The 25153-nt window shown below is 53.4% G+C and overlaps 3 protein-coding genes across 9 annotated transcripts; 1 reads left to right on the plus strand and 2 right to left on the minus strand.

Annotated features, from left to right (window-relative positions):
- Nucleotides 1–49: 49 nt before the first annotated feature.
- Nucleotides 50–10596, minus strand: IL11RA (interleukin 11 receptor subunit alpha). 4 transcript variants are annotated; one of them, XM_036433489.2, is made up of 13 exons: nt 10451–10596; nt 7107–7206; nt 6761–6821; nt 5410–5579; nt 5044–5158; nt 4851–4883; nt 4599–4765; nt 3096–3259; nt 2136–2277; nt 1710–1829; nt 1505–1601; nt 1181–1263; nt 50–479 (listed from the first exon to the last, which is right to left on the minus strand). In XM_036433489.2, the coding sequence occupies exons 2-13, from the start codon at nt 7204–7206 to the stop codon at nt 463–465; spliced, it is 1269 nt and encodes a 422-aa protein (XP_036289382.1). In that variant the 5' UTR covers nt 10451–10596; the 3' UTR covers nt 50–462. The 4 variants fall into 4 exon arrangements, with proteins under 4 accessions (XP_036289382.1, XP_045435995.1, XP_045435996.1 ...); XM_045580039.1 differs by having other exon boundaries at nt 7107–7302; nt 10451–10536; XM_045580040.1 differs by having other exon boundaries at nt 7107–7290; nt 10451–10530.
- A 1564-nt stretch (nt 10597–12160) lies between these two features.
- GALT (galactose-1-phosphate uridylyltransferase) lies at nt 12161–15505 on the minus strand. 3 transcript variants are annotated; one of them, XM_036433491.1, is made up of 11 exons: nt 15354–15505; nt 14873–15042; nt 14563–14638; nt 14424–14472; nt 14165–14294; nt 13940–13996; nt 13651–13773; nt 13237–13369; nt 13048–13131; nt 12597–12751; nt 12161–12337 (listed from the first exon to the last, which is right to left on the minus strand). In XM_036433491.1, the coding sequence occupies exons 1-11, from the start codon at nt 15442–15444 to the stop codon at nt 12257–12259; spliced, it is 1149 nt and encodes a 382-aa protein (XP_036289384.1). In that variant the 5' UTR covers nt 15445–15505; the 3' UTR covers nt 12161–12256. The 3 variants fall into 3 exon arrangements, with proteins under 3 accessions (XP_036289384.1, XP_045435997.1, XP_036289385.1); XM_045580041.1 differs by having other exon boundaries at nt 14873–15044; nt 15285–15418; XM_036433492.2 differs by lacking the exon at nt 15354–15505 and adding an exon at nt 15160–15187.
- Nucleotides 15506–20639: 5134 nt separating this feature from the next.
- Nucleotides 20640–23911, plus strand: SIGMAR1 (sigma non-opioid intracellular receptor 1). 2 transcript variants are annotated; one of them, XM_036433504.2, is made up of 4 exons: nt 20640–20916; nt 21068–21268; nt 21407–21499; nt 23820–23911. In XM_036433504.2, the coding sequence occupies exons 1-4, from the start codon at nt 20766–20768 to the stop codon at nt 23894–23896; spliced, it is 522 nt and encodes a 173-aa protein (XP_036289397.1). In that variant the 5' UTR covers nt 20640–20765; the 3' UTR covers nt 23897–23911. The 2 variants fall into 2 exon arrangements, with proteins under 2 accessions (XP_036289397.1, XP_036289396.1); XM_036433503.2 differs by lacking the exon at nt 23820–23911 and adding an exon at nt 22505–23562 and having other exon boundaries at nt 20642–20916.
- The last annotated feature ends 1242 nt before the right edge of the window (nt 23912–25153 follow it).

The raw sequence follows: 25153 nt of genomic DNA on the forward strand, positions 1-25153 counted from the left end.
TTCTATGTATTCTCCTTCGAGCCCTGAACCTGAAGCTGGAGACATGTAATTAAACAAAGAACCTCCTCATTCTCTTTATTCACACCTTCACAACCCCCACCAGGGGCAAGGCAAACAGCCAAGGACCCACACACACTCCCCAGATAAGTACACACATACATACATGCAGAGAACACATTTTCCCTGCCTCACATACACATGGGCATACATGGACACAGATATACACATCTATAAACATTCCACTGGTGGACCTCTAGCTCTGGGATAACATCAGAGGTCCAGGTACCTTTCATCTGGCAAGTTGGAACAGAGAGTCTCATAGAAATGGGCTCCAAACAAAACTTCAGCTGAGACACCTCGCCTCATGAGGATCCACTGTCCTGCCTGGGTTCTATCTATCCGTCCATCCAAACCAGCAAGACAGAGTTGTATGTGGAATTAGCTGAAGTCTTCCTGGGTTCTCTATAGGTTTGGGGCTCCTAGAAAAAGGAAAAGGCAAATCAAGGGAGATAATTGGACTAGATTTCGGCCCAGACACCCTGAGTATGAGGAAGGAGACCCAGCTCTGAGCTTAACATTCCAAGAATGAATAGGGGAACCTAGCTCTGAATGAGCTCCAACACCCTAAAAATGAGGGAGAGAACCTAGCTCTAGTGTAGGCACATCAAGAATAAGGGAGGCTGAAAACAGTATGGCTCAGTGGATAGAGCATTGGTCTGCAGACTGGGAGGTTCTAGGTTCGATTCCGATCAAGGGCATGTACATTGGTTGCGAGCACATCCCCAGTAGGGGATGTGCAGGAGGTAGCTGGTCGATGTTTCTTTCTCATCATTGTTTCTAGCTCTCTATCCCTCTCTCTTCCTCTCTGTAAAAAATCAATAATATATATATTTTTTTTAAAAAAAAAGAATAAGGGAGAGGCCCTGACCAGGTAGGTCAGTTGGTTAGAGCAGTTGTCGGCAAACTGCGGCTCTTTGGCCCCTTGAGTGTAGCTCTTCACAAAATACCACGGCCTGGTCAAGTCTATTTTAAAGAAGTGGTGTTAGAAGAAGTTTAAGTTTAAAAAAAATTTGGCTCTCAAAAGAAATTTCAGTTGTTGTACTGTTGATATTTGGCTCTGCTGACTAATGAGTTTGCCGACCACTGCCCAAGGCCAAACCTCCTGGAGGTCCTAACTCACCTGGAAGCTTGTCCACTGGAATCATCGGGGCCAAGAAGCCAGGCTTCTGGGGTCCATCTTTCCCATCTGGTCTCAGCCTCAGCCTGGAGCATAAAAAGGCAGCTGTTTTCCTGACAAGGTGGGGCATCTCAGGCTCCTCCAAAAGGGTTTATTAGGAAAGGTTAGGAGAGGAATCAGTGAGCATCATGAAAGTTGAGGAGAAAGAAAAGTGGTTCCAGAATCATATTCAGCGGGAAGTCATGAGGGGTGGGGAAGGGTATGGTCTGTGGGTATCTGAGCATCTGTGTGAGATCAGAGGCCAAGGCACCAATGACAGGCACTTACCAGAGCCCCAGTGCCAGGGCCCCAGCTGCCAGTCCCAGGAAAGAGAAGATCCCCAAAGATGCCAGGACAGCCACCTGCTCCAGAGGGTCCCTGTGGACTAAGGGGCGGGGAGCACATGTGAGAGTGAGCCTGACCAAACTCGGTGCCCCCCTCTCTCTGGAACTTTCCCATCCTCTACCACCTTTGCCCATCTACCCAAGCTCACCAAGTGGTTGTAGGTCTGGCAGGAGGGAGGGCCTTGGGGGGGCAGGGCTGTCTGCTTGAGGCTCCTTCTCCAGCTGCATGTAGGGCTGACCCCCAGCAGGTATCTCCTTAGGTAGGGGCCCTGAAGAGAGGCAAGACCGGGGGAGAATTGTCCGCACAGGGTAGCGGCAGAGGCCAGGGCCTGCCAGTTGAAGCCAGGGCCTGACTTGGACACAGGGGCACTTAGGAAGCGGGGCCTGAAAGGCCAGAGTCAATTTCTGGAGATGTATCAGGGGTGGAGGCTGAGGAGCAGGGCGGCAGGCAGCCAAGGCTGAAGCCTGGAACAGCGATCGCCATGCCTACGTGGGTGGGGCATGTGTCACGCAGCCCTGTTTGTGCCAACCTGTCCAGCTGAGGGCCAGGCGCATCCCTGGGTTCTGTCTCTCACCGGTGCTCGGAGTCCCCCAGGCCTCGGGGCTCCAGGCGCTCCAGCTGCCAGCATCCAGAAAGTCCCGGGCACTGACCCGGACAGCATGGGGCAGCCCCGCCACAGCATCTGTGATCACCTCCTCCAATCCAGCTGGCTCCACCTGGCGGTGAAGGTGGTTCGTCATCCGGATTATAAGCACTGAGCCTCCCTGGCCCAGGGCCCCCCAGTCTGCAGAGTCCCCTTCCTCCCTGCCCTGTCCCTGTCAGCCTGGGAGAGCCATGTGGGCCTCAGGGAGAGTGGCTGGTGGTATTGGGTCTACACCCCATGTGTGGAAGACAAAACTACGTAGTGTTTATATAGACAGGCTGTGCTGTCAGACTGCCCGGGTTCAAATCTTCCTGGGTAACCCTGAGCCTCTCTATGCCTCAGTTCCTTCATTTGTAAAATAGAGGTGAAAACACCTCAGTGAAATAATGCCTATACAAATGTGTGGCAGACAGCGCTCAGTAAATACTGGTTATTAGCTGAGGCAGCCACTCCCCAGGCGTGGTGTGGCCAACCTCTGGCATCTCCCGAGGTGGGAATTCCCTGCGATCTTTATCTGGGATATGAGTGTTTTGTATCTGGGCATATGAGGATGTGCTTCTGGATGAAAGACACTTCCAATTTTAGTATATGTGATGCCCGAGTGAGCACCACACTTCTTTTCCTAGAAAAGTTATTTTTAAAAAGCCACTGCTGCCTCCCCACAGATAGGCTTACATCAGAGTTCCATCCCACAGGACAGAGGCTTGGCTTACTGCTCCCGCTGCAACCCCAGCCCCCAGCCCCCAGCACCAAGCCTGGCCCGTGGGAAGCCCTCTCTATGGGGAGCCAACAAGGCTCCAGGGACCCGCCAATGCCAGAAACCCATGCAGAACACCAGAAACAGGAAACCAGAGGCAGGACCCGCAGCCCCGGGGCACATCCAGGCCTCACCGTGGACCAGGTGGGATGCTGCACTGGACGGTACTGCAGCCGGAACTTGAGCAGGAAGTGGGGCTGGCGGGGCCAGGAGGCAGGGTACGTCCAGCTGGCACGCAGGCGGCGGGGGTAACCAGGTACTGACTCTACCCGCAGCCCCTGGGGTGGGTCAGGACGCACTGCGGTGGTGGAGACACAAAGTCAGGGCAGGGGGGAGGTACCCATCCCTTAGCCACCACCTCCCACAGGAAGGGGGGGTGTGCCTAAAGGTGCCTGAAGGAGGCACTTCCAAGTGGGTGGGGGAATCTTAGGATTGATCATCCTTTAGGCTCAGGACCTGTCTGTTATCCTTGTTATACAGTGAGCTGAGATCTGGAGACAGGTTTTTGGAAGCTTTGTGAGTGGTTTGTTTTTGTTTTTTTGTTAATCCTCACCCGAGGATATTTTTTCCATTGACTTTTAGAGAGAGTGGAATGGAGAGGTAGAGACACAGAGAGAAAAACATGGATGTGAGAGAGACACATCGATTGGTTGTCTCTTGTGCACTTCCTGACTGGGCCAAGGATTGAGTCTGCAACCAAAGTATGTACCTGTGACCAGAATCGAACCCATAACCCTTCAGTCTAAAGGCCGACACTCGGCGAGGCCCGTTTGGCTCGGTGGATAGAGCGTCGGCCTGAGGACTGAAGGGTCCCAGGTTCCATTCCGGTCAAGGGCATATACCTTGGATGCAGGCACATCCCCAGGAGGAGGTGTGCCGGAGGCAGCTGATCGATGTTTCTGATTCTCTATCTCTCTCCCTTCCTCTCTGTAAAAAATCAATAAAATATATTTTTATACAGAGAGGAAGGGAGAGAGATAGAGAGTTAGAAACATCGATGAGAGAGAGTCATCGTCATCGATCAGCTGCCTCTTGCACACCCCCTACTGGGGGTATGCCCGCAACCAAGGTACATGCCCTTGACCGGAATCGAACCCAGGACCTTTCAGTCCCCAAGCCGACGCTCTATCCATTGAGCCAAACCGGTCCCTAAAATATATTTTTAAAAATAAAATAAAATAAATGCCGACACTAACTACAGGGCCAACACAGCTAGGGCTGTAGAGGGGATTAAAAAGTAACCCTGCTTTCCATCAAGGAAGAAGAGGAGTTAGCCCAAATTCCAGCCAGAGCTCAAGTGCCCCCATCCCACGTACAGATCGAGAGGAAGGAGGGCCCAGTGATGGCTTCCAGTGGACAGGGAGGACCTGAGAAGTGGCTGCCTTCAGCTCAGAGCTCAGAAGCAGAGAGACCGCTCTGAGGCTCGGCCGCTAGGAAGGACTTGTGGGGATAGGGGAGGGACAACAGCCCTGGGCTCCGATTGCTTTGGCTCTTAGTCTCCACAGGGGCCATCTGAGTGCTGAAACAGGGGTCTGTGCTGGGAGGGAACTGTCTGGGCGCTCCGGGGAGTTCTGTGTTGGGACACGGAGCCTCTGCGGTGGGGATCGGGGGCGGGGACTCCAGGGCTGGGTACTCACAGATGCTCTGCAAGCTCACGTCCAGCAGGCGGGTGCTGGCTCCCAGCGGGTTCACCTCCGTCACATTGATGCGGTACTGGCTCCAGAACTCCGCCCCGTGGACCACACAGCGGGCAGCCCCGGGGGGGTCCTGAGGGCACGGCCAGGGCCCTGTCGATGGGCTTGTCCTGCGAGAGAGGAAGTGGTCTTGGGCTTCGGAAAAGCTCATGGTGGGATCCAGCTGTAGCCCCCAGCCTCTCCCTCAGGTCCTACCTCTGGCCATCAGCTCCTGGCACTGTCTTCTTCCTGGCAGGGAGGGGGCCGCCTGAGGTCAGGTAGGAAAAGAGGGTCCTCCCTCTTTCCAAGGCTTTCCCCGGAACCTCCCTCCCGGCCTCCCAGCTGCTCACACCCACGTTGTGCTGGCACACGTAAATGTACAGACCTACACGCCCCGTCACGCACGCACCTGTAGGAAGTAAGGTAGCGGGTGGGCAAACCGCTGACCTGGCTGGGACTCCACGCGCAGGAGAAGTTCTCATAGTCGGCTGCTCGGCAGGAGACGACAGGCCGAGCTGGGGGGTCTGGAGAGAGATAGAGAATCAGAAACATCGATCAGCTGCCTCCGGCACACCTCCTCCTGGGGATGTGCCTGCAACCAAGGTATATGCCCTTGACCGGAATGGAACCTGGGACCCTTCAGTCCTTAGGCTGACGCTCAGCTGGAGACTGAGAAGTCCCCAACCTCCCACCTCAGAGGGCTTACTCTGGACCTTGATTCCCTCAGGAGCCCCATGTCTCAGCACTGCCACCCCATACTCCCTCCCCAACTCACAGCCCAGCTGCAGAGTCACTGTGCCCCCAAGTGCGCCATCCAGGCTCCGGCAGATGTAGGTCCCCTCGTCAGTGCTGTCTGCCCGGGCCAGGACCAGCTCATGCCCCAGCCCAGAGTCAGGGCCCTGGAGCAGCCTTGTCTCCCCGTCCCGAAACCAGGACACGGGAGTCCTGTGGGGGAGACAGGGTGATGGTGACAAACAGAGGAAAGGTTTCAAGTGTAAGTCGGACCAGGCCACAGCTCTCCGTGGCCTTCTCGCTCACCTGCATTAAAGCCCACGCTCCTTTCGCTGATCCACAAAGCCTCTGGTTAACTCAGCCCTTCCATTCCTTCTTCAGCTCCTCCTTCCACCCCCTCACCTCCTGTCCAGTTAGTCCCTTTTTCTGTTTGGGAGTGTTGAGCTCGCCCAGCTGGTGTGGCTCTGTGACTGGGCGCCGACCCATGAGTCAGGAGGTCACGGCTCGATTCCTGGTCAGGGCACGGGCCCAGGTTGTGGGCTCCATCCTAGCGTGGGGTTGTGCAGGAGGCAGCCCATCAATGATTCTCATCATTAATGTTTCTCTCTGTGTGTGCCTCTCCCTTCCTCTCTCTGAAGTTTAAAGAAAATAAAGTGTTGAGCTCATTCCCACCTCAGGGCATTTGCACTGGCCTTTGACAGAAATCCTTCTACCTCCATCTGTGCCTGGTTTTCCTGACCTTCACAGATAAGCTTCAGTGTTACTTCTTCAGAGGCCTTCCCTGATTACCAAGAAAAAGGAGCCACTCAGTTATCCTCTTCCAGGACACCCTCTTTCCATTGTCTGCCCAGCAGGTATTACTAGCTGGCAAGATTCTTTAAAAAAATAAATAAATTAAAAATATATATATATGTGTGTGTCTGTGTGTGTATATATATATATATATATATATATATATATATATATATATATATATATATAGCACACCTCCTACTGGGGATGTGCCCGCAACCAAGGTACATGCCCTTGACCAGAATCGAACCTGGGACCTTTCAGTCCGGAGGCCGATGCTCTCTATCCACTGAGCCAAACCGGTTAGGGCTGGCAAGATTCTTATTTGCTTATTGAGTGACTGCCCCACTGGGATGTAAGCTCTGTGAGGGCTGATGTCTTGCCTGGCTGGTGCACGGCTGTATCACAGGAACTAGAATAGACCAGGCACTTAGCGGGTGCTCGATACATGTTGGTTGAAATTGTCTGATGAATAAGGAAGATTAGGGCAGATACAGAGGCGACGATTACAGACACCGGGGGCAAAGGTGGGAGGGGATGAGGACTGGGCAGGGTCAAGAAAGGGTCGTGAGTGTCGTCCCAACAGGCAGGAGGGCACTTACCCAGCAGTCACTCCAGGGCAGCACAGCGTCATGGGCCTTCCAGGCTGCCCATATTGGACCCCTGTGGAGGGCACTTCTGAGGAGAGGCTCTTCCTTTCCCTCCCCCCAAACACCCCATTTTATGAGAGTGAAGGGGCAAGGAGTAGACTTTTAAGCCCTGGGGAGAGTCGTTGGGTCAGAGTATCATGTTATGATGAGGAGGCAGAGGTCCGAGGACAGGTTAGAAAGGGGATGGCGCCAGGTTGAATGTCAGGAGTTTGGGGGCCACAGATCAGATCTGGGGTGGGGACCGCAATGAGGGGGCAGGCCATAAATCGGAGTTGGGTTCATGCAGCAGGGCTCTCACCTGGGGGGCCCCAGGCCTGGGGACAGGAGGAGGAGGCGGACACGAGGGCTGCAGCTACAGCCACCAAGACCCTGCTCAGTCCTGAACAGCTGCTGCTCATCTGTGGGGGGAGAGGCAGGGTCAGCAACCCCGGACCCCCAAGATGAGAGGCTGACTTCAGCTTCTTCTTCCAAATTGTGGCTTTCTAGGAGGAAAACTGAGGCATCAAGTTGGGGTAAATATATCATCCCCCTTTCCACCACACATCCCTGTGCTGTGACATATCTCTCTCTCTCTCTCACACACACACACACACACACACAGTGCTGTGCGCGCACAAGCACACACACACCCTTCGTCTCCATCTCAGTCCTGGGCTTAGAGCCCAGAACAAAAGCTGGAAGCGACAGACTGCCAGCACCACCCCCCTGCACCACCCTTGGCGCCCACTCCCTGGCACCAAATGCCAGCACCGGCTCCGTCATTCCTATTAACTCCTCCAAGCCAGCTGTCAGGAATCCTGGCATCCACCTGGCCCACGGCGAACCACGGCCTCTGACTGACCTGAGGCAGCCCCCCCGTCACGCCCGAGCTGTCCTGGTGGGTCTAAGCCCACCCTGCACGCCTGCCACAGAGCCTCGCCCTGCTCCAGCTGCCAAGCCTTTTCTCGCCTGGACCTGCCTGGCCTCCTGCTCTGGCTCCTTGGGCCACTCATCTGGCCCGACTCTGCAGTCTTGGTCGCGAGCCTATGAGGCTGGATGGGGCTAGGGTGCAGGCTCGGGCTGTAGAGTTAAGCAGATCCAGATGCCCTGGCTGCTGCCAGAGGCTGGGGGCAGGCGGGGAGCCAGCAGATGGAGACAGGGTGGCGGGAAAGGGAGAGGAGGCTGAGGGGAGCTGGGGGCCTGCAGGGACAGGGGTCTGGGTGGGGTCCACAGGACCAGGAGATACTCAGGGATCAGGATGCGGCCGGTGGGACTCAGTGAGGTGAGAGCTGAGCCGGGGCAGCAGGAATTCAGGAAGGCAGAGGAAGTAACCAACTATGTGATATGGGGTTTGGAAGGTGCTAAGAGAGAGGGATTCTGGATGGACAGGAAGCAGGAGGAGGAAGGCAGTGGGGAAGTGGCCATGGGGACTGGAGAAGGGCAGATGGGGGAAGGGCCCTGGGCAAGGGCTACAGACTCCTCCCAAGAAGAGCAGAACCGGGACCTCCATGCGTCTGTGTGTCTGTCTGGGCATCTAGTGGCTCACCCCAGGCTCCCCAGCCACATCTACCCTGCTCAGCCCCACCCTACCTCGGTGATCCCCGTGGCTACGGGTCCATGGCCTCCAAGACTTCCTCCCACCAGCCACAGCACCCGTCTGAGCTCCACAAGTTCTGAGACCCCAGAGCTATCTCCTCCTCCCCCTTCCCCTTCCCCGCCCCTCTGAGTGCTGGATCTCAGCCACTCATAGCCAAGCCCCCTCCCCCCTCCTGCCTTCAACCCCATTCTCCTCCCTCCTCCCTTCCCACCCTCTTAACCTCCTCCCAGCCGAGGCCCTGGGAAGGGAAGAGGCCTACCCCCAGTCTGGAGAGGAAGCCACAGGCACAGCCAGGACCAGAGAGAGGGAGAGGAGGGCTGCTTACGTCCCTATCAGTGACCGATTCCCCACGTTCTCACAGAGCCAGACAGAGCCACACGCACGCGTGTGCTCACCAGGCGCAGTCCACAAAAAAGATACTGCCCTTGAACAAACGCGAGCACAATCAAATGAAAAATCAGATACTCTTTTCCCAACCCCAGCAAAGACTTCCTGAGGGCACAGCCAGGGGGTGTGTTTGAGGGGAAGGGAGGCCCACGTTGGGGGATATAAAGAAAAGCCAAGGAGTCCAGCTTCCCCTCCCCTGGATGTTCCAGCCATTTCTCACCTCCCCCTCCACTCCTTGGGCCCCAGCACCAGGAAATGCCTTCGGTCCCTTGGTGCCAGATACACAAGACCCACGCTTACCCTCAGACACACACAGCCACTCACAGCCACACCACCAGTGTGCTCAGATATCCTCTCCCAGGCTCAGGCTCACGCACGTGTACACATGCCCACACCCTCACACAGATACACGCTTCTCGCTCTCCCTCCCACAGTCACACGCACACACTTAGCATTCTGCCTCTGGAATGGGGTCACCGCATTTCCTAAAGGCAGCGTCTCGTCCTTCTCCTCGGAGTGTAGGCCCCGTCTCCCAGGGAGCTCTTATCACGGCAGATCCCGCATCTCATCGCTGTTACAGGGCAGCAGGTAAGAGAGGAAGGTGAACAGGAAAGTCAGGCCTAGAAGTGCTGAGAGAGACAGAGATGAAAGAACCGGAGAGGCAGAGTTATAACACAGATACGCAGATCCCCGAGGAGACAAACCCCGTGAAGAGAGGCAGAGAGCCATAGCTCTAGGGAGACAGGAGTGGGGGAGAAAAAGAAATATAAGGAGCCCGGCCGGCATGGCCCAGTGGATGAGCTCGTCCTGTGAATCAGGAGGTCACAGTTCAATTCCCGGGCGGGTGTCAGGCTCCATCCCCCGTGTGGGCCGTGCCGGAGGCAGCCGGTCAGTGATTCTCTCTCATCATTGACGTTTCTCTCTCTCCCTCTCCCTTCCTCTCTGAAATAAATACAAAGTATATTTTAAAGAAATAAATATAAGGAAACTGAGTCAGACAGAGAAACAGGAAATAAAGAAGCAATACACCGGCGACAGGGGCTCTTGAGCACAGAAAGGAGGGGGAGCCACACGTGCTGGGAACGGTTCTGTCTGCGGGGACATGGGTAGGAAGGTGGTCCCCTCGTGTTTATACTGATCCCCCAAATGTAAACACAGCTCGGCTCCCGCACAGCCTAACACTTAGGACACAGGACACACACACACAGAGTTCAAGCCTCGCTCTTGCTCTAAGACTCCTTGCTCGGCCGTTCCTGAAGTCACACTCTGGCTTACACAAACCCAGCCACGCACTCTTACCCTGGCAGAACAGACCTCAAAGATTTCAGTCTTGCTGTTCCCGAAACACATTCCCCGGGTGGTCACAGGACCTCTCACAAACGCACGACCCAGTCCCTCACCACAAACTTCACATTGACACATATACCATAATCCCTGGCGCAGCCACATGCACAATGACAGTTACATTTGCTGGCACTTGCAGCAAGTGACACACACAGCTGCGGAGGCTTCACACAGACATCATCACACACGGACACACATACACATACACACACCCACACGCACGCACGCACACTGACAGTCCCTCAGCCACACTGAGCCCTTCACCGCACTTCAGCCTGCCCGGCCCTCTGCTGGCCGGGCTCCCCGTGCACGCCCACGGCCCCCCCAGGCCTCACCTTCCGCGGCCGCCGCCGCCAGCGCCCTCCGCCCTCGCCCTCTGCCCCGGCCTCTGCTCCCTGCAGCCCCGGGGCCCGCTATGGGGTGGCTCCGCCCAGGCGCCAATGGAAGGAGAGGGGTGAAATAGGGGGGCGGTGTCCGGCCCATTGGAGCCTCCAACTGCCAATCACCTCCTCCCCCACCTCTGCCGGACACTTCCTGTCCCGTCCCGAGGCGAGGCCGAGTAGGCTGCTAGGGGACAGAGGCCCGGGCTGGATCCCTGGGTCCCTGCCTGAAGGCTTCTCCTCCAGGAGCGCAAGACTGAAATCTTCCAGGTTCCTCCCCCTCCCTACTGTCCGCAAACAAAGCCTCAAGTTCGGTGGCTCAGGAGCCCCCGGACAGGTGACTGGACAAGCTTGAAGGTGCCCCTGACTGCAAATAAGGAAGAATGGTGCAGGGCTGAGGTTCTCAAACGTTGCTGAACATTGCAGTTTTAAAACTGCAAGCCACACTCCAAACCAATTAAACCAAAAGCTCTGGAGGCTGGACCGAGGCATCAGTTATGGTTTAAAACTCCCCCAGATGATTCCAAAATGCAGCCCAAAGGTGAAGGGAATGGTTCTGTTTACAACTTCTGCAGGGTGTAGGCGAGTGCCTGAAGGAACAGGGTTCCCATCCACGATCCAGGCACCGGGGGCTTAAAGAAAGTGTGTGCCACGTCCGTCTGCGCTCCTTCCAGACCAGGGCAGCACTCCAAGTCCCAGACCCTGCCCCTCGGGGTCACCAGAAAGAACCTTGGGCTGGAAGGCAGGGTTCTCCTGGGCCAGATCACTGCTGTGTGGCCTTGGCATGATTTCCCCTCCCGGAGACTCAATTCCCTTAAGAGAAGAACGGAAACAAAGAGCATTCTGGCCAGCCTGGCGTTGTCCACAAGCCCTGTCCTCACCTGAAAGTGGGAAGGACACTCGGTGGCATCAGGACTCCTGGGTTGTGTGGCCTATGGTTCCCACACAGTAACAGTCTTCCCGAGGAAACAGGTCCAGAAGGGCGAGGCCAGACTCCACAGACCATCCCACCCTTCCAGGCCCTGGGGCTCCTAACTGCGGCAGCCTCTCTCCTGCCATAGCTGTTCATTACCCTGAGCAGCGATGAGGCACCGGGAGGGACCACAGAGGTGTGCGGAGCCTGCGCATACATGCTGCACATGGAAGTCTGGAGAAGCCAAGGACACAAAGCCACGTACACGCTCCCTCCCCGCCCCTTTAGCCCCTGTGGGCTGGAGCAGAGCCAAGCTGCAGCCACTCCACAAAGCCAGGGTTCTGGCCAGCAGCCCATGGTCTGGCCGCTGACCACTGGGACCGGGATCCTGCTTCTCCCCCCCCCCCCCACCCCCACCAAACACCCAGGGCCCAGGCTTGGTGAGCTGACGCCCTAGGCGTGGTGGTGAGGGGGCCTCTGGCCTTCTCCAAAACCTCAGCCACAGACAAGTACCTGGGAGTTTTAATTGTTTTCTTAAATTGGGATGCTTTTGTTACTCCAGGAGTGAGAGAATCCATTAGACAAGACATAACCCTGAGTGTTAATTTTGCTCAGAGATGTGGAGGAGATGATTTTTATCCTTAAGTTTTTCACATCCGTGGACAAAGGAAAGTCGTGGTTGAGGCTGTGCCTTCAGCCGTTAACCCAGAACTCCCGAGGGTTAGCGTTCACACGCCTCTGGCATTAGAATATGTGATTATAAAGTTTGAGAAGTTTTATTGATCCCACATCTGCCCAAACCATAGGCTCTGGTTCTCTCGGGCAGAAAGGCCTTGAGGTCAGTGTGGTCAGGCGATGGCTGCTGTCTCCTTGTCCTTCGGTCTCAGGCGGTAATGAACTTCAGGAAGTGCCCTCAGTCTCTCCGCAGCCTGAAAGGGGAAGGGGGAGGGTAAGAGCTGCCCAGAAGGGTGGTATGGAGCTCTGTGTGCCTAAGAGACACTGAAGGAGGGCTTGTAGGACCAGGAGGCTGGTGGTAAGGATTGCTGGAATAACCAGAGGAGGAAGGAGTTGAGCGGCTCCGGAGGCCTTCAGAATGCCTACGTTATAGGGATTCTCGAGGTCCCGATTGCTGGGATCTTTTGAGGAAATGGGAGAGAAGAGGGGACCTAGGATGCTCCGAGTCTTGACCTGCTCAGGAGTGAGGTCCCTCTGAGCCTGGGCAAGCATTTCGTAGCCAACCATGAATTTCCGCACAGTGGCAGAGCGCAGGAGAGGAGGGTAGTAGTGAGCGTGCAGCTGCCAGTGGTCCCAGTTGGCTCCGGCCTCTGGTCCTGTGGGAGCCCCTGAGAGAAAGAAGGCAGAGACGGTAGAAATGGCCCTTTCTTAGTTCTACAGCCTAGCCATGATCCCCCGACCCCATAACTAGGCAAGGTTCTCGAAAACTATATTTCCCAGAATTCTCTGCCAGAGAGCAGACCAGGCATTGGAAAGCTTACCAAGCCCCTGCTCCACCCTCAGGCCTAGCAGCCCTGCTCCGGACATTTCCCAAAGGCCTACTAGGGGTTGCAGTCCCCCAGGCTGGGCCACGGTAGCCCCCAGATGATGGTAGGGCTAGATATGGGTGCTCAGAAAGCCTCACCATGCCAGCCCATGGAGTAGGGAAAGGATGTCTCAAACAGGTTGTCGTACTTGGTCAAGAGCTTCTTCATGATGCAGGCTAGATCTGGAAGCAAAGTCTGACGCTCAGCCTGGGGCCTGGATGTTGGCCCTACCAGAACAACCCCCGATCCAGAGCCTGGCTCCCCCTGCCCCCAGCGAGGAGGCTCACCATCGCGCTCCGCGGGAGTCAGCTCCGGCAGCCGCCGCACATGGCGGCGGGGGAGCAGCAGTGTCTGGAAGGGCCACACTGCCCAGAAGGGGACCAGCACTAACCAGTGCTCACTGGTTAGGACCAGACGCTCCTGAGCAAACCAGGTGGAGATGAGGTCATCAGGTGGGCATTGGTGGTCAGCAAACAGGCAAGGGAAGCAGAAGGGGAAATATGTACTCAGAGTCTTACAGTTTCCCACCACCGTCACCATTATCACCCTGGTCTAAGACACCACCACCTTTCGTTGATTACTGCTACGGCCTCCTGACAAGTCTCTCTTCTATTTTCCTTCGACCCTTCTCCTTCACACACCTGTCTCTTTCGAGGTGTGAGGTTAGAGACTCCTGGGGACAGGGCCTAGCTTTCTCCCACCTTCCTGAGCAGCTCCTGGCGGCCATATTCCATTAACAGGGGCTCTCCGTGCTGACTCCGATAGGCTTGCTGAGATTTCTCCTCGCGCTGGGCAATATCTGGCAGGAAGCTGCTGGCCCACACCTGTCAGAGAGTAGAAGAGAGAGAGAAAAAAAAGGCAGGTCCCTCATCCCCAATCCTCCGCATCAGAAGCATATTCCCTCTGTCCCATCTCTTACTTCAGTTCCCCTCCCCACAGTGCTGGCTTAGACTCAGCCTAGAAATGTGCTGGAGCCCCCGACACACCTACCTGGCAGTGGGGGTGAGGGTTGGAACAACCCATCATGGCTCCTTTGTTTTCAAAGATCTATTGAGTAGGAGGGTAGGGGTGGGGGTTAGGGAGTTTTAGTAGCCAAGAAGACACCAAGTCAACCCTTCCAAACCACACCCTGTGGAAACAGGAATGCCAGTTCCCAGAACCAAAGCTGCACCACCCCCTCCCTGCTCATCCAGGGGAGGGGGTCACTTCACAGACCTGTACCCAAGGGTACCGGGCACCCAGATCCTCTGTGACTGAGGCCCACACATCGATGACAGTCCGGATCTCAGGGATTGACATGAGCGGCAGTGTCACATCCGACCAGGGGTGGAAGCACAACACCTTACTATGTAGTGCGGGGAGGGAGGGATGACAGAAACATAGGGCTTGGACGTGCTAGGGGCAGGGTCCAACCCCAGCGCTCGGTCTCTGGGACATGGGTTGAAGGTTATAAAGAGAGGAAATCCATAGTTACCAAACGCCTCGAGCAGCCTGGGCTAGAAAAAGCGGGTGATCACTGGGTCCTGAGATAAAAGGGTATCATTCTCTGCAACAGAAGTCCCCCCACAAGGTCCAGCCTCCTTCCCTCCCCAAAAGCAGTAGAGCCAAGTTACCTGGATCGGGGGCATCCGGCTGCAGAGCTGGAAAGTCATTGTCAAACAGGAAAGTGCCCTCGTACTGGGGATTCACCTGCAGACCAGGGTGAGCTAGAAGTAGTCACGGCCCCCTACCACCAGTCACCTGGTGGGCGTCAATGACGGACAGGGTACAAGTGGGTGGGGAAGGCCCACTCTGGGGTCAGAAAGACCTGATGAGATATGACCCAGCCCCCGAAGGAAGTTCACTGCCCTCTGGGTGAGGGGCAGCTCTGAGTGGGAGCACTTCCCCTGGCCCAGCCTGCAGAGCGAGGCTCTCAAGGCTTACCTCCCCGTTGGCCCGCGTGGCCCCCGGGCACAGAGGGTTGCGGGGGTCATGGCGGGGCACCCTCTCCGGGAGCGAGGGCTCCACTTGCCCCTGCCAGGGTCGCTTCATACGGTGAGCTGACACCAGCACCCACTCATCCTGCAGCGGGTTGTAGCGGATATGCTGATGCTCTGGGGGCCAAGAGACAAGATCAGTCAGCAAAGCTCTCAGTCCACCTCTCCAATGGACCTCACCCCTACCCCCACCCCCACTCCCACCCACCCCCGCAGGCCCAAGCTCGGAGGCACCTCCTGGGCCCATCTGGCTCAGGAACTAAAGGACCGTGCCAGGGCGTTCCCAGTGCACATTAGTGTGCAATCCCACAAGGGTGTGTCTCTTCGCCCTCGGGCCTGGCCGGGTGGGCGCGCCCCCCTGGGGGCACGGACGACAAGGTCCTAAGGGCGGAGAGGGCTGGGCTCCGCGTCCCCGCCGCCCCAGTTACCGCTCGCCCGGAAGGTGGCGGTGGCGTCCGGCTCTGACGCCCGCTGGCGCCGCTCGGGATCCGCTCCGGGGCCTGCTCCGCCGCGGGACATGAGGCCAACGTCGGGACCTCCTGGAGCGCCTGCCCCACTGCCGGGCACCCACCTAGGCCAGGCCAGCCCCGCCCCGCCCCCCGGTGATTGGCCGGTCGCCAGCACGTGACTGTCGGAGGGGCCGACCGGCCACCAAGGGGCGGGGCTCAGGGCGACCTAGCGCTATAGGGGGCGGCTGGGATAATTCCGTGGCCAAAGTCAGTCTCTGGGGGGAAAATCTCTGTGAAAACTGCTGCTTCCTGCAGATCCCTCGGCTCCGGATGCTTACGAGATTTCTTTACTGCTTTCAGGCATCGTATGGTCATTCATTCATTTATTCAACAAATATTTACTGAGTCTCTACCCTGTGCCAGGCACCGAGGCTGCGTGTGAGGCCAAGGGATGCCCCTGTGTGCACCAGTCAGACATGGCCTCTGCCCTCCTGGAGCTTATGATCTAGGGCAAAGGAAAGGTATAACCCTGGATCCGCAATCACCTCACTTGCCTGCCCGGTGGCTGTGGTGGGGGAGGAGAGGCAATTGGAGGGATGGGAGTGGGTGGTGCTGAAGCAGAACCCTGGCCTCAGATATCCCCTGGAGGAGTGGGCACTACACTAGAATCATCCCCGCCAGTCAGCAGAAACAGGTTTGGGGAAATAGGACTAAGTAACTGTGAATGAAAAGGGGGCTATGCAACACGCCTGGCAAGTTCCAGGGTGGAAGGTGCACACGGCAGGCAGGCCTGGCAAGTTCAGTGACTGAAAGTAACTGTGAAAGAAAAGAACCACATGCTAACCTGACAGGCTCAGGGAAGGCCTGCATGGCAGGCCTAGCAAGTTCAGTGATTGAAAGTAAGTACACAGGATGGTCCAATCAGAGGCTCCTAACTGGACAGTTTCTAGTGGGTAGTCATGTCCCAGACCTACAGCTAAAGGTTAACCTTTTTACCTTAAGTGAGCTCTATGCATTGTCCTTGTGCATCTAGGATAGCATAACTTTGAAATGTCAGAGTAATTTTCTTTTGCAGGCCTTTTGATAGCACAACCACAGGCCTCAGAACACAAGATCATCAGACCCTCATTGTTTTCTTGTTCCTGGAATACCATCTCTATGTACAGTGAATGTTAATTATTAGCTATAGTGTACCCACCAATGTACGAGAAGTATGTGTTCCTCCGTTTTGCTGTTTATCCAGACCTGGAGATTTCTCTGCTTTGCTTTCTCCTGCCTCTTTAATTTACCACCAATGGACTTAATGTAGCTCCTTTACATTTCTCCTTTGATTCTAAATGCTTAAAAGGAACAGCGAAACTGCCATTCTGTTGTGCATTTTCTCAACCCATTTAGATTTTACTTCTGGGCACATCCTAAAAATTTGGCTCAAATAAACTCTTACAAAACTTTTCTAAAGGTTTGGACATTCTTTTGTTGACATAACCATCTCTCTCTCTTTCTGTGTGTGTGTGTGTCTGTGTGTGTGTGTGTGTGTGTGTGTGTGTATTACATGCACACATCAAAAGCAAAAGTAGGTGAGGGAAGAGGTATAAGAAATCTGAACATGTGAGAAGAGAGGACTATCAGTAACTCTGGCCACCGTCTGGGTGGGACCGAGAGGCTTACACACCCCTTTCCCTTCTCCAACTTTTCCCTGAATCAAACCAATTGGTTAACATTAGAATACAATTCAAATTAATTGTCTTCACTGGCATTCTTTTTTTTTTTTTAATAAATGTTTTTATTGATTTTTAGAGAAAGAGGAAGGGCATGTGCCCTGAGCGAAATCTAGCCAGCAACCTTTTGGTGCACTGGACGTCACTAAAAGAGACATCTAAATATTGGCTGAACATTTTTCCCATTTCATAGTGGGAAACAGAGGCTTCAAAGTCATCCAGGGGACAAGTGGCCAACCTAGGATTTGAACTCAAATTTCCAGTCTCTTCCCACTGCTCTAAAACGCCTCTGAGACTTAGGTGATACTCAAGATAGAAAAATAGTGGACTGGAATCTGGGCAGTAGCAGGAAGGCCCCTTCCCCCAAGCCAGATGATTTGTGGCTCAGACACAAAAACTGGGTCATTGGTCATTTACCTAGTCTCTGCCCTAGGGTCCTCTGACTGAAATCTGGAGAGGCCACCAGGTAGGAGGCAGGAAACAGGGAGCTAAAAATGGAGGTGGGGAGTACCTGTCCCACTGGCTACTCATGGTTGTGGGGGAAAGGGATAGAAGATCTGCTTTTCTACTCTCTCAGGTGTCTTTGTTGTTTGAGTGATTGGATTTCAGAGGCAGCCCCATTTTTTCAAGAACACAGCGTTTCAGTGACACTCCCAGGATCAGGCCAAGTCACTCCTGACCCCTTCAGAAACATCTCTTCAGGACTATCACCAAACCTCTCCTTTCTCTGTGTCTCTCCGAGGTCAGGTTTTGGGGGATGTGGAGAATGGCTGAGATGGGGCCCATCCAGCCACTTCCCTTCAAGATCCCATCAATATCATCTCTTCAATGATATTTAGGGAATGTGTATGTGATGCCCGATTACTTAGTCCCCTTCCTTAGACCCTCTTAAGGCTATGGGGTGGAAGAAACTTTCCTCTATCCTTCTAGGTTCTTCAGGCTGGCTTAATAAAAGATTAACAAGAGAAAACAATGGAATTTAACATGTACATATAACATGAGAGAGTCAGAGACCCCACATGCTTGAGAGGTTCAGAGACAGAAAGTTAAAATGAGGTATACATGGCATTCTGAGCTAAGGATGAGGTAAGGCATGTTGGGGCTTCAGAGGGAAGGAAGGTCATTGCAGGATAGAGCAGATGTTCAGTAATTAGAAGTTTGCCCTGCCATATAGATAGGTCATGAAAAGTTATTTCTGGTAATAACTTTTATTATGAGCAAGGCCCCAAATTCAAATTCTTTAAGGAAGAGGTAATCGTTTTTCGTGAGCCCACAGGCTCTTGATTACCTTCAGTTCATAATAATTCACGTATCAAAGTGACATGCCTTGGGGAGTCCTGTTCTGAACCCTTTCCAGGCCAAAGGACAATTGGGTGTTTGTTTTTTTGTTTGTGTGTTAATATTGTGTGTAGGAAAAGCTTTCTGAAAGACCAGGTAGGGGAACTGCAAGCCTAGATAGTCCCAGAAGGCTTTACATAGAATTGAGGGGCAGAAAGCAGATTTTTGGGCTAGTCCTTATTATTCAAAGTTCTTAGAGAATGGTCAGCTCAGAAGTATCACAGAAACTAGAGTCAATAATAAATAAATAAATAAATAAATAAATAAATAATAAAAACATATCTCATCAATTCTGCATTCTTCTTCAGATAATCACTTCATTACCTTTCCTTTCTTGGCCAAGTTTCTCAAAAAATAGTGCAACTTCCCAGCCTCTACCCTTATCTGCATAGTATACTATAACATGTCTTTTGCCCTGTATTAATCAGGGTAAGTAATCTTAGTTGCTATAACAAAGAATATCCAAGCTTAGCACCATACATAGTCCATGGTGGGAAGAAAGAGAGCTCTATCCCATGCAGCAGTCAGAATTCTCCACTAATTAGTTATTTCAATATAATTATGAAAATAGGTCAGGGAAGAGAGAGAATGTAAGAAATTTCACGGAAGATCTTAGGAGCCAGAACTGGAAGTGGCATACATCATTTCTGCTTATACTTCATTAGCCAGAACATAATCGCATGGTCTTATTTAATTAGAGTAGACTATGGAATGTAATCTGGCTGCATACCCTGCTGAGAAAGCTAACCACCATTTCTCATCATTGTATTGGATGGAATACTCAATTATATTTGACTGTGTTAACCCTTCATTTCATTACTCTCATGTTTGAGGCCATGTTCCTCCAGTTCCCTTCTCCTTTGTTTTATTTATATAACTAACACATATGACACCACATGCCAGATATTAACTGCTTTAAAAATATTAATTCACTTAATATTCATCACAATGAAGGTATGTACTATGAGATAGGTACTTTTTATTCATCCCATTTTACTGACAGGAGAACCAAGTCACAAGAGCTTAAGTAACTTGGCCAACATCACACAATTAGTAGGCGGTAGGAGCCAGGCTTTTAATCCAGGCAATTGAATCCAGAGATTTTTTTCCTTGACATTGCACAATGCTGCCCTTTTCTCTCTTTTGTTTCTTTTCTGTTTCATTACTCCCCTACCATAACCGTTGTTGGTTTACAGGGACTCCTCTCACATTTTGTGCTTCAGAATAATTCATTGTAGGCCCCTGGAGGCCCAGGCTTTTCTCCTCGTTGCCTTTGCTCTTGGAGTGGGTCTCAGTATCTGGAATGCCCTTCCCATTTCTCTCTCTCTCTCTCTCTCTCTCTCTCTCTCTCTCTCTCTCTCTCTCTCTCTCTCTCTATATATATATATATATATATATATATATATATATATATGGAAGGGAGAGGGAGGGAGAGATAGAAACATCAAAAATGAGAGACAATCATTGATTGACTGCAACCAGGGCGACTTGGAATCGAACTGTGACCTCCTAGTTCATAGGTGGACACTCAACTACTGAGCCGCGCCGGCCAGGCCCTTCGCAACTTTCTTTCTTTTTCTTTTTCTTTTCGGCATTTAAATTTTCTTATCATATTTTTTAATTGTTTAAGGTATTACAAATAGTAGTACATATGTCTCTTCCCCCGCCCCACTGACCTCCCCCTCCCCGGCCTCCCCTATCTCTCCACCCACGCACTTGCCCCCTCGCCCCCAGTGTCTTGCGTCTGCTGGCTGTGCCTATATGCGTGCCTACAAGTCTTTCGGTTCCTCCCTATCTTTCTTAAAGACCCCGCTCAGATGTCACCGCCTCCAGGAAGTCTCCCGTGACATTCCCGGGCTGAAGCGCCCCCTCGAACCCTCCGCGCTAGCCGAGGCGGGCCTTCAGCATTGGGAGTCCCGGAAGGCTCCAGCTTCCGGGCTCGCCGGGCTCACTAGTCAGTGAGTCCAGGGGGGGCTCCCTTTCTGGCTCTCACCGCCTCCAGCCCCTAACCTACGTGGGATGGCGCTCTGAGAGGTTTTACCTAGATATCCTACTGCGGGCAGCTGGGAGGGCCCGGTTTCGCCCCATTTGCAATGTGCCCGCGGCGCCACCTCACGCCCATGGGTGCTCCCCTCCCCCCTTAAGAAAGTGGTACAGCCCCAGGGGGCGGGGCCCGGCCGCCCGGGCAGCTCCGATTGGCCAGGGAGAGCCGTACCACGGCGGTGGCGGGGGAACGGGACGCGGGCGTCGGGCAGTGGGCTGCTAGGCGGTGGGAAGCGGAGCCTCGGGCCCAGCTGGCTTCTGCGCCGCCGAGTGGTGCCCGCTGCCCGCAGGAATGCAGTGGGCCGTGGGCCGGCGGTGGGTGTGGGCCGCGCTGCTCCTGGCCGCCGCGGCCGTGCTGGCCCAGGCGGTGTGGCTGTGGCTGGGCACGCAGAGTTTCGTCTTCCAGCACGAAGAGATCGCGCAGCTGGCGCGGCAGTACGCGGGTGAGCGGGCGGGCGGGCGGGCGATCGGGCGGGCTGATGCCCGGATGGAGGGCTGGGGAGGCCCGGCCCGAGCCGGGGGTCCCGGGGACGTCGTCTCCTAGTTCGGGACCGGTGCTGGCTCTTAACGGTGTGACTCTTCTGCCCCCGCCAGGGTTGGACCACGAGCTGGCCTTCTCTCGGCTCATCGTGGAGCTGCGGCGGCTGCACCCAGGCCACGTGCTGCCCGACGAGGAGCTGCAGTGGGTGTTCGTGAACGCGGGCGGCTGGATGGGCGCCATGTGCCTCCTGCATGCCTCGCTGTCCGAGTACGTGCTGCTGTTCGGCACCGCCCTCGGCTCTAGGGGCCACTCTGGTCAGTGCTGGCGGCGGCGGGCTGGACTGGGAGGCTGGGGGTGTACAAGGGCCCATGGACCCTCCTTTCTGTTGTGCCAACCTGTGCAATGGCGTGGGATACCCTGATATTTGGTGTGTCCATCTGATTGTCCCGCAGGACGCTACTGGGCTGAGATCTCGGACACCATAATCTCCGGCACCTTCCACCAGTGGAGAGAGGGCACGACCAAGAGTGAGGTCTTCTACCCAGGTGGGTAGGGCGGTTCTGTCAGAGAAGAGGCTTCCTTCGTTGTGGTATGCTCATAGTTGGGGGAGGGAGCCACGGCATTCGGAAGGGGTGCATTGAGGGACCCTCTCCCTTGTCCCCCCCATCCTCTAGATAAGCCACAGGTAGTTAGTTGAGGCCGGACTTCGGGCCCCGGTTGCTTTCCTCTGTCAAAAGGAAACAAAACAAAAGAGTTGCTTGTTAAATGTTAATCTGGTTTTTATCTGCTAAGACACTTGTACTCATCATATTCCAGCAATTGTTGGGGAAACAGCTGGGTGATCAGAAATGTTTTCTTATCTCCAAAAGCAAGGCAGATTGTTGTCTTCCCTTTTTTTTAAAATCCTCACCCAAGGATATGTCTTTATTGATTTTTAGAGAGAGAGGAAGGGAAAGAGATAGAGAAACATCCATTGACTGCCCCCCATACCCACCCCGACTGGGGATCAAACCCACGACCTTTTGGTATACAAGACAGTACTCCAACCAACTGAGCCTCACTGGCCACGCTGTCTTCCTTTTTTATATAATAGTGAAATATTTTACATAAAACGTAGAGGTATGAATTTCCAACTAAGTTTGAGGTTGTGTTAAAGCACAGCAGGCATTGTAATTGAACAGTTACATTTCTCAGAAAGCCTCACAAATCTTATAACCACCCCTCTGTATCTAACTGGCCCAAATTTAGCTAAATTTCTGCTTGACATGACTGAGGCTTGGGAATGACCCCTGTACAGTGGCCCACAGTCAGTAGGTGCTCCTCCTTGGCTTCCTTCAAGAGAGGATATGAGCCAGGTGAAGCCACAGAGGAAAATTTAGGAGTCGCCATCTTGGCCTCTTACCCCTCCAGATAGAGGACTTGGCCAATGAGGTCAGACTTTTTCCTTTCCTTAAACGCTCCTTACCATGCCATAGCCCATGGGCCAGGGGAGGGGGCAACCATGGAAGGAAAGGGCTGGGCTCCTCACGTGGGTGCTCCCTATCCCCCAGGGGAGACAGTGGTGCACGGGCCTGGAGAGGCGACAGCTGTGGAGTGGGGGCCAAACACATGGATGGTGGAGTATGGCCGGGGAGTCATCCCATCTACCTTGACCTTCGCGCTGGCGGACACCGTCTTCAGCACCCAGGACTTCCTCACCCTCTTCTACACTCTTCGCGCCTATGCCCGAGGACTCCGGCTTGAGCTCACTACCTACCTCTTCGGCCAGGATCCCTGAGTAGCCGGGCCTGAAGGAGGACCTGTGGGTGGACAGGAGCGGGCAGGCCCGCACACACCCACTTGCTGGAGCCCATGTGAAAAAAATGGACGTACAATATATGTAGAGTTCCTGGTATCAAGTAGGGACATACATGCTTATACCACCGAACACAGGGACTTATGGGAACATATGGGACACACATTCAGATCATGAATCCCCATGTACACTAGGGGGTCCAGTCATGTTCAAACATAACACAAGCTCGACTCATTAACTCAGGCCTTTCGAGAGCTTCCCTTCGCCCAGTCAGAGCTCTGGAGTTAGGGCTGGTGGGGTATTATACTCTGCCAGGATTTTACCCCTCAACCCAGCAGCAGTTGGGGAAAGGATGAGGAAGAAGAGGAGTCGCCTTTGGAGGTCCCCTTCACCTGCAGTTACCATGCGCTTTCTTTCCCTTGATCTCCCTGTCCTCACCATATGCCTTACCCCTGCTCTGTTCCCCTGCTATGCAAGTCCCCTCATGGCCTGTCCTCCATCCTCAGCAACCACGTCAGTCGGGGAGCCAGGAGAATGGAGGATGCTGAGGTCAGGGTCCTTTCTATCCTGAAAGACCACTATTCTTCCCTCAGGAGTCTGGTGGGGTGGCTGATCTCAGCCTAGGGCCCGCCCTGATGAGAAATCCTGAAGATGTGGGCCTAGACCCAAGGATCATCCCTGGCCTAGAGAGAGAGGCCTTTGTGTGTGTGCGCGCACACACATACACACACACACACACCCATCACAGCTTTCAGACACTACCGGCATTTTCTGTCCATCTGACTGTTAATAAAGACTTGTTGAACAGTTCCATTTCTTTGTGTATTTGAGCAGCAAGAAAACATGCTGTATGACTGAGTTTGTCTTTATACTTTAGTGTGCACACAATCACCCAGGAGGCTCATTGACTATAGATTACTGTGCCCAAGTCCCCAGAGGTTCAATTCTGGGTTGAGGCCTTGAGATCACTATGTTTAATAAGATCCTTTCCACAAGTTTTGAATGTGACAGTTTAAGAAATTCAGGGCTGGACTGAGGTATGTATCTTGGTCTTGCTTATGCCATTGCAGGCCTGGAAACAGCCTTGGGAGTCCTGCCCTGTATAGCCACGAGATGGCAGTGTGTACCCACTTTTGAGGAGAGCTGAAGGAGAACTGGTCATTCTCCATTTGCTTGCCTCTGTGTTTCCAGACAGAAGTTTCTCTCCAGTCTGCCTTCTCTGGGACCCCTCTCCGGGGTGGAGTGCAGGTGGTATCTGAGGTAGTGTGGGAAAGAGGTGCCTAAGGAGTACTCCCAGAGACTTTGCACTTGCCCTCTTAAATTTTGTGCTCTGGTTGCATCACTTGTCCCATCCTGCTGGCCCTGCTCTGAGGGTGAGTAAGGCCCAGATCACTCTTATCGATAGAATTCCTGGTATATTGAAAAATGAAAGGAACATGATTACAAAAATTCTATATTCTAGAAAGTTGACATTCTAATGAACAAAAATACAGGAGACTACATGTATAACCATTTGTAAGCAACATCAAGTCTAAATTTGTGGGTCTGAATGAATATAAGGTTCAGGCAAGATTGCCATCCTGACATCTGTCATGGCCACCACCATCGTGGCCATGACAGAGCCTGGCTGGGGCCTCTCCATAGATCGTGGGTTGTAAAGTCAAGCATTCAAGGACTTCTCCCGCCCTCTAACCCAGCTCTGCCTCTAGGCTCATCCCACATCTATCAGGGTTGTCCAGCTCCCCTGTCATCCCTTCCTCCTACCTGGACTAGGTTCCCAGGGTCCTCCTCATCTCTGTTAAGCCCAGAATTGTTTCTTCCCAACTTTCATTTGAGACAATCACTCTTAAAACACTTGTTTCCCAGTACATTTCTCCTTTACTAGATCCTAACCTGTCCAACCTCTTTTGACTTGGCAGGACTTAATCCTCAAAGTTCTGTCTACACCCCTCTCTGGTGCTCTCAATCATTTTAAGACTTTAAATAGCATCTGTGTCTTCCCTCCTCCCAGTTCTATTGAGCTATAATTGACATATAATGTTAGTTTAAGGTGTACAACATAGTGATATACATATACATTGTGAAATGGTTACCACAATAAGTTTAGCGCCTCACAATGACATTTCTTTTTAAATGAGAACTTTCAAGATCTACACTCTTAGCAACTTTCAAATATATAGTGTAGTATTAACTATAGTTATTATGTTGTACATTACATCTCCAGGACTTACTTCTCTTACAACTGGAAGTTTGTGCCTTTGGACCACATTCAACCATATCATCTATCTCGGGCCTCTGGCATCTACCAATCTGTTGTTTCTAAGAGTTTGTTCTTTTGAGATTCCACATATAAGTGAGAACATGGAGTATTTGTCTTCCTGGCTTATTTCACAGCATAATGTCC

Source organism: Pipistrellus kuhlii, unplaced genomic scaffold, assembly GCF_014108245.1.
Source record: "Pipistrellus kuhlii isolate mPipKuh1 unplaced genomic scaffold, mPipKuh1.p scaffold_m20_p_12, whole genome shotgun sequence".
Taxonomy (NCBI): Eukaryota; Metazoa; Chordata; class Mammalia; order Chiroptera; family Vespertilionidae; genus Pipistrellus; species Pipistrellus kuhlii.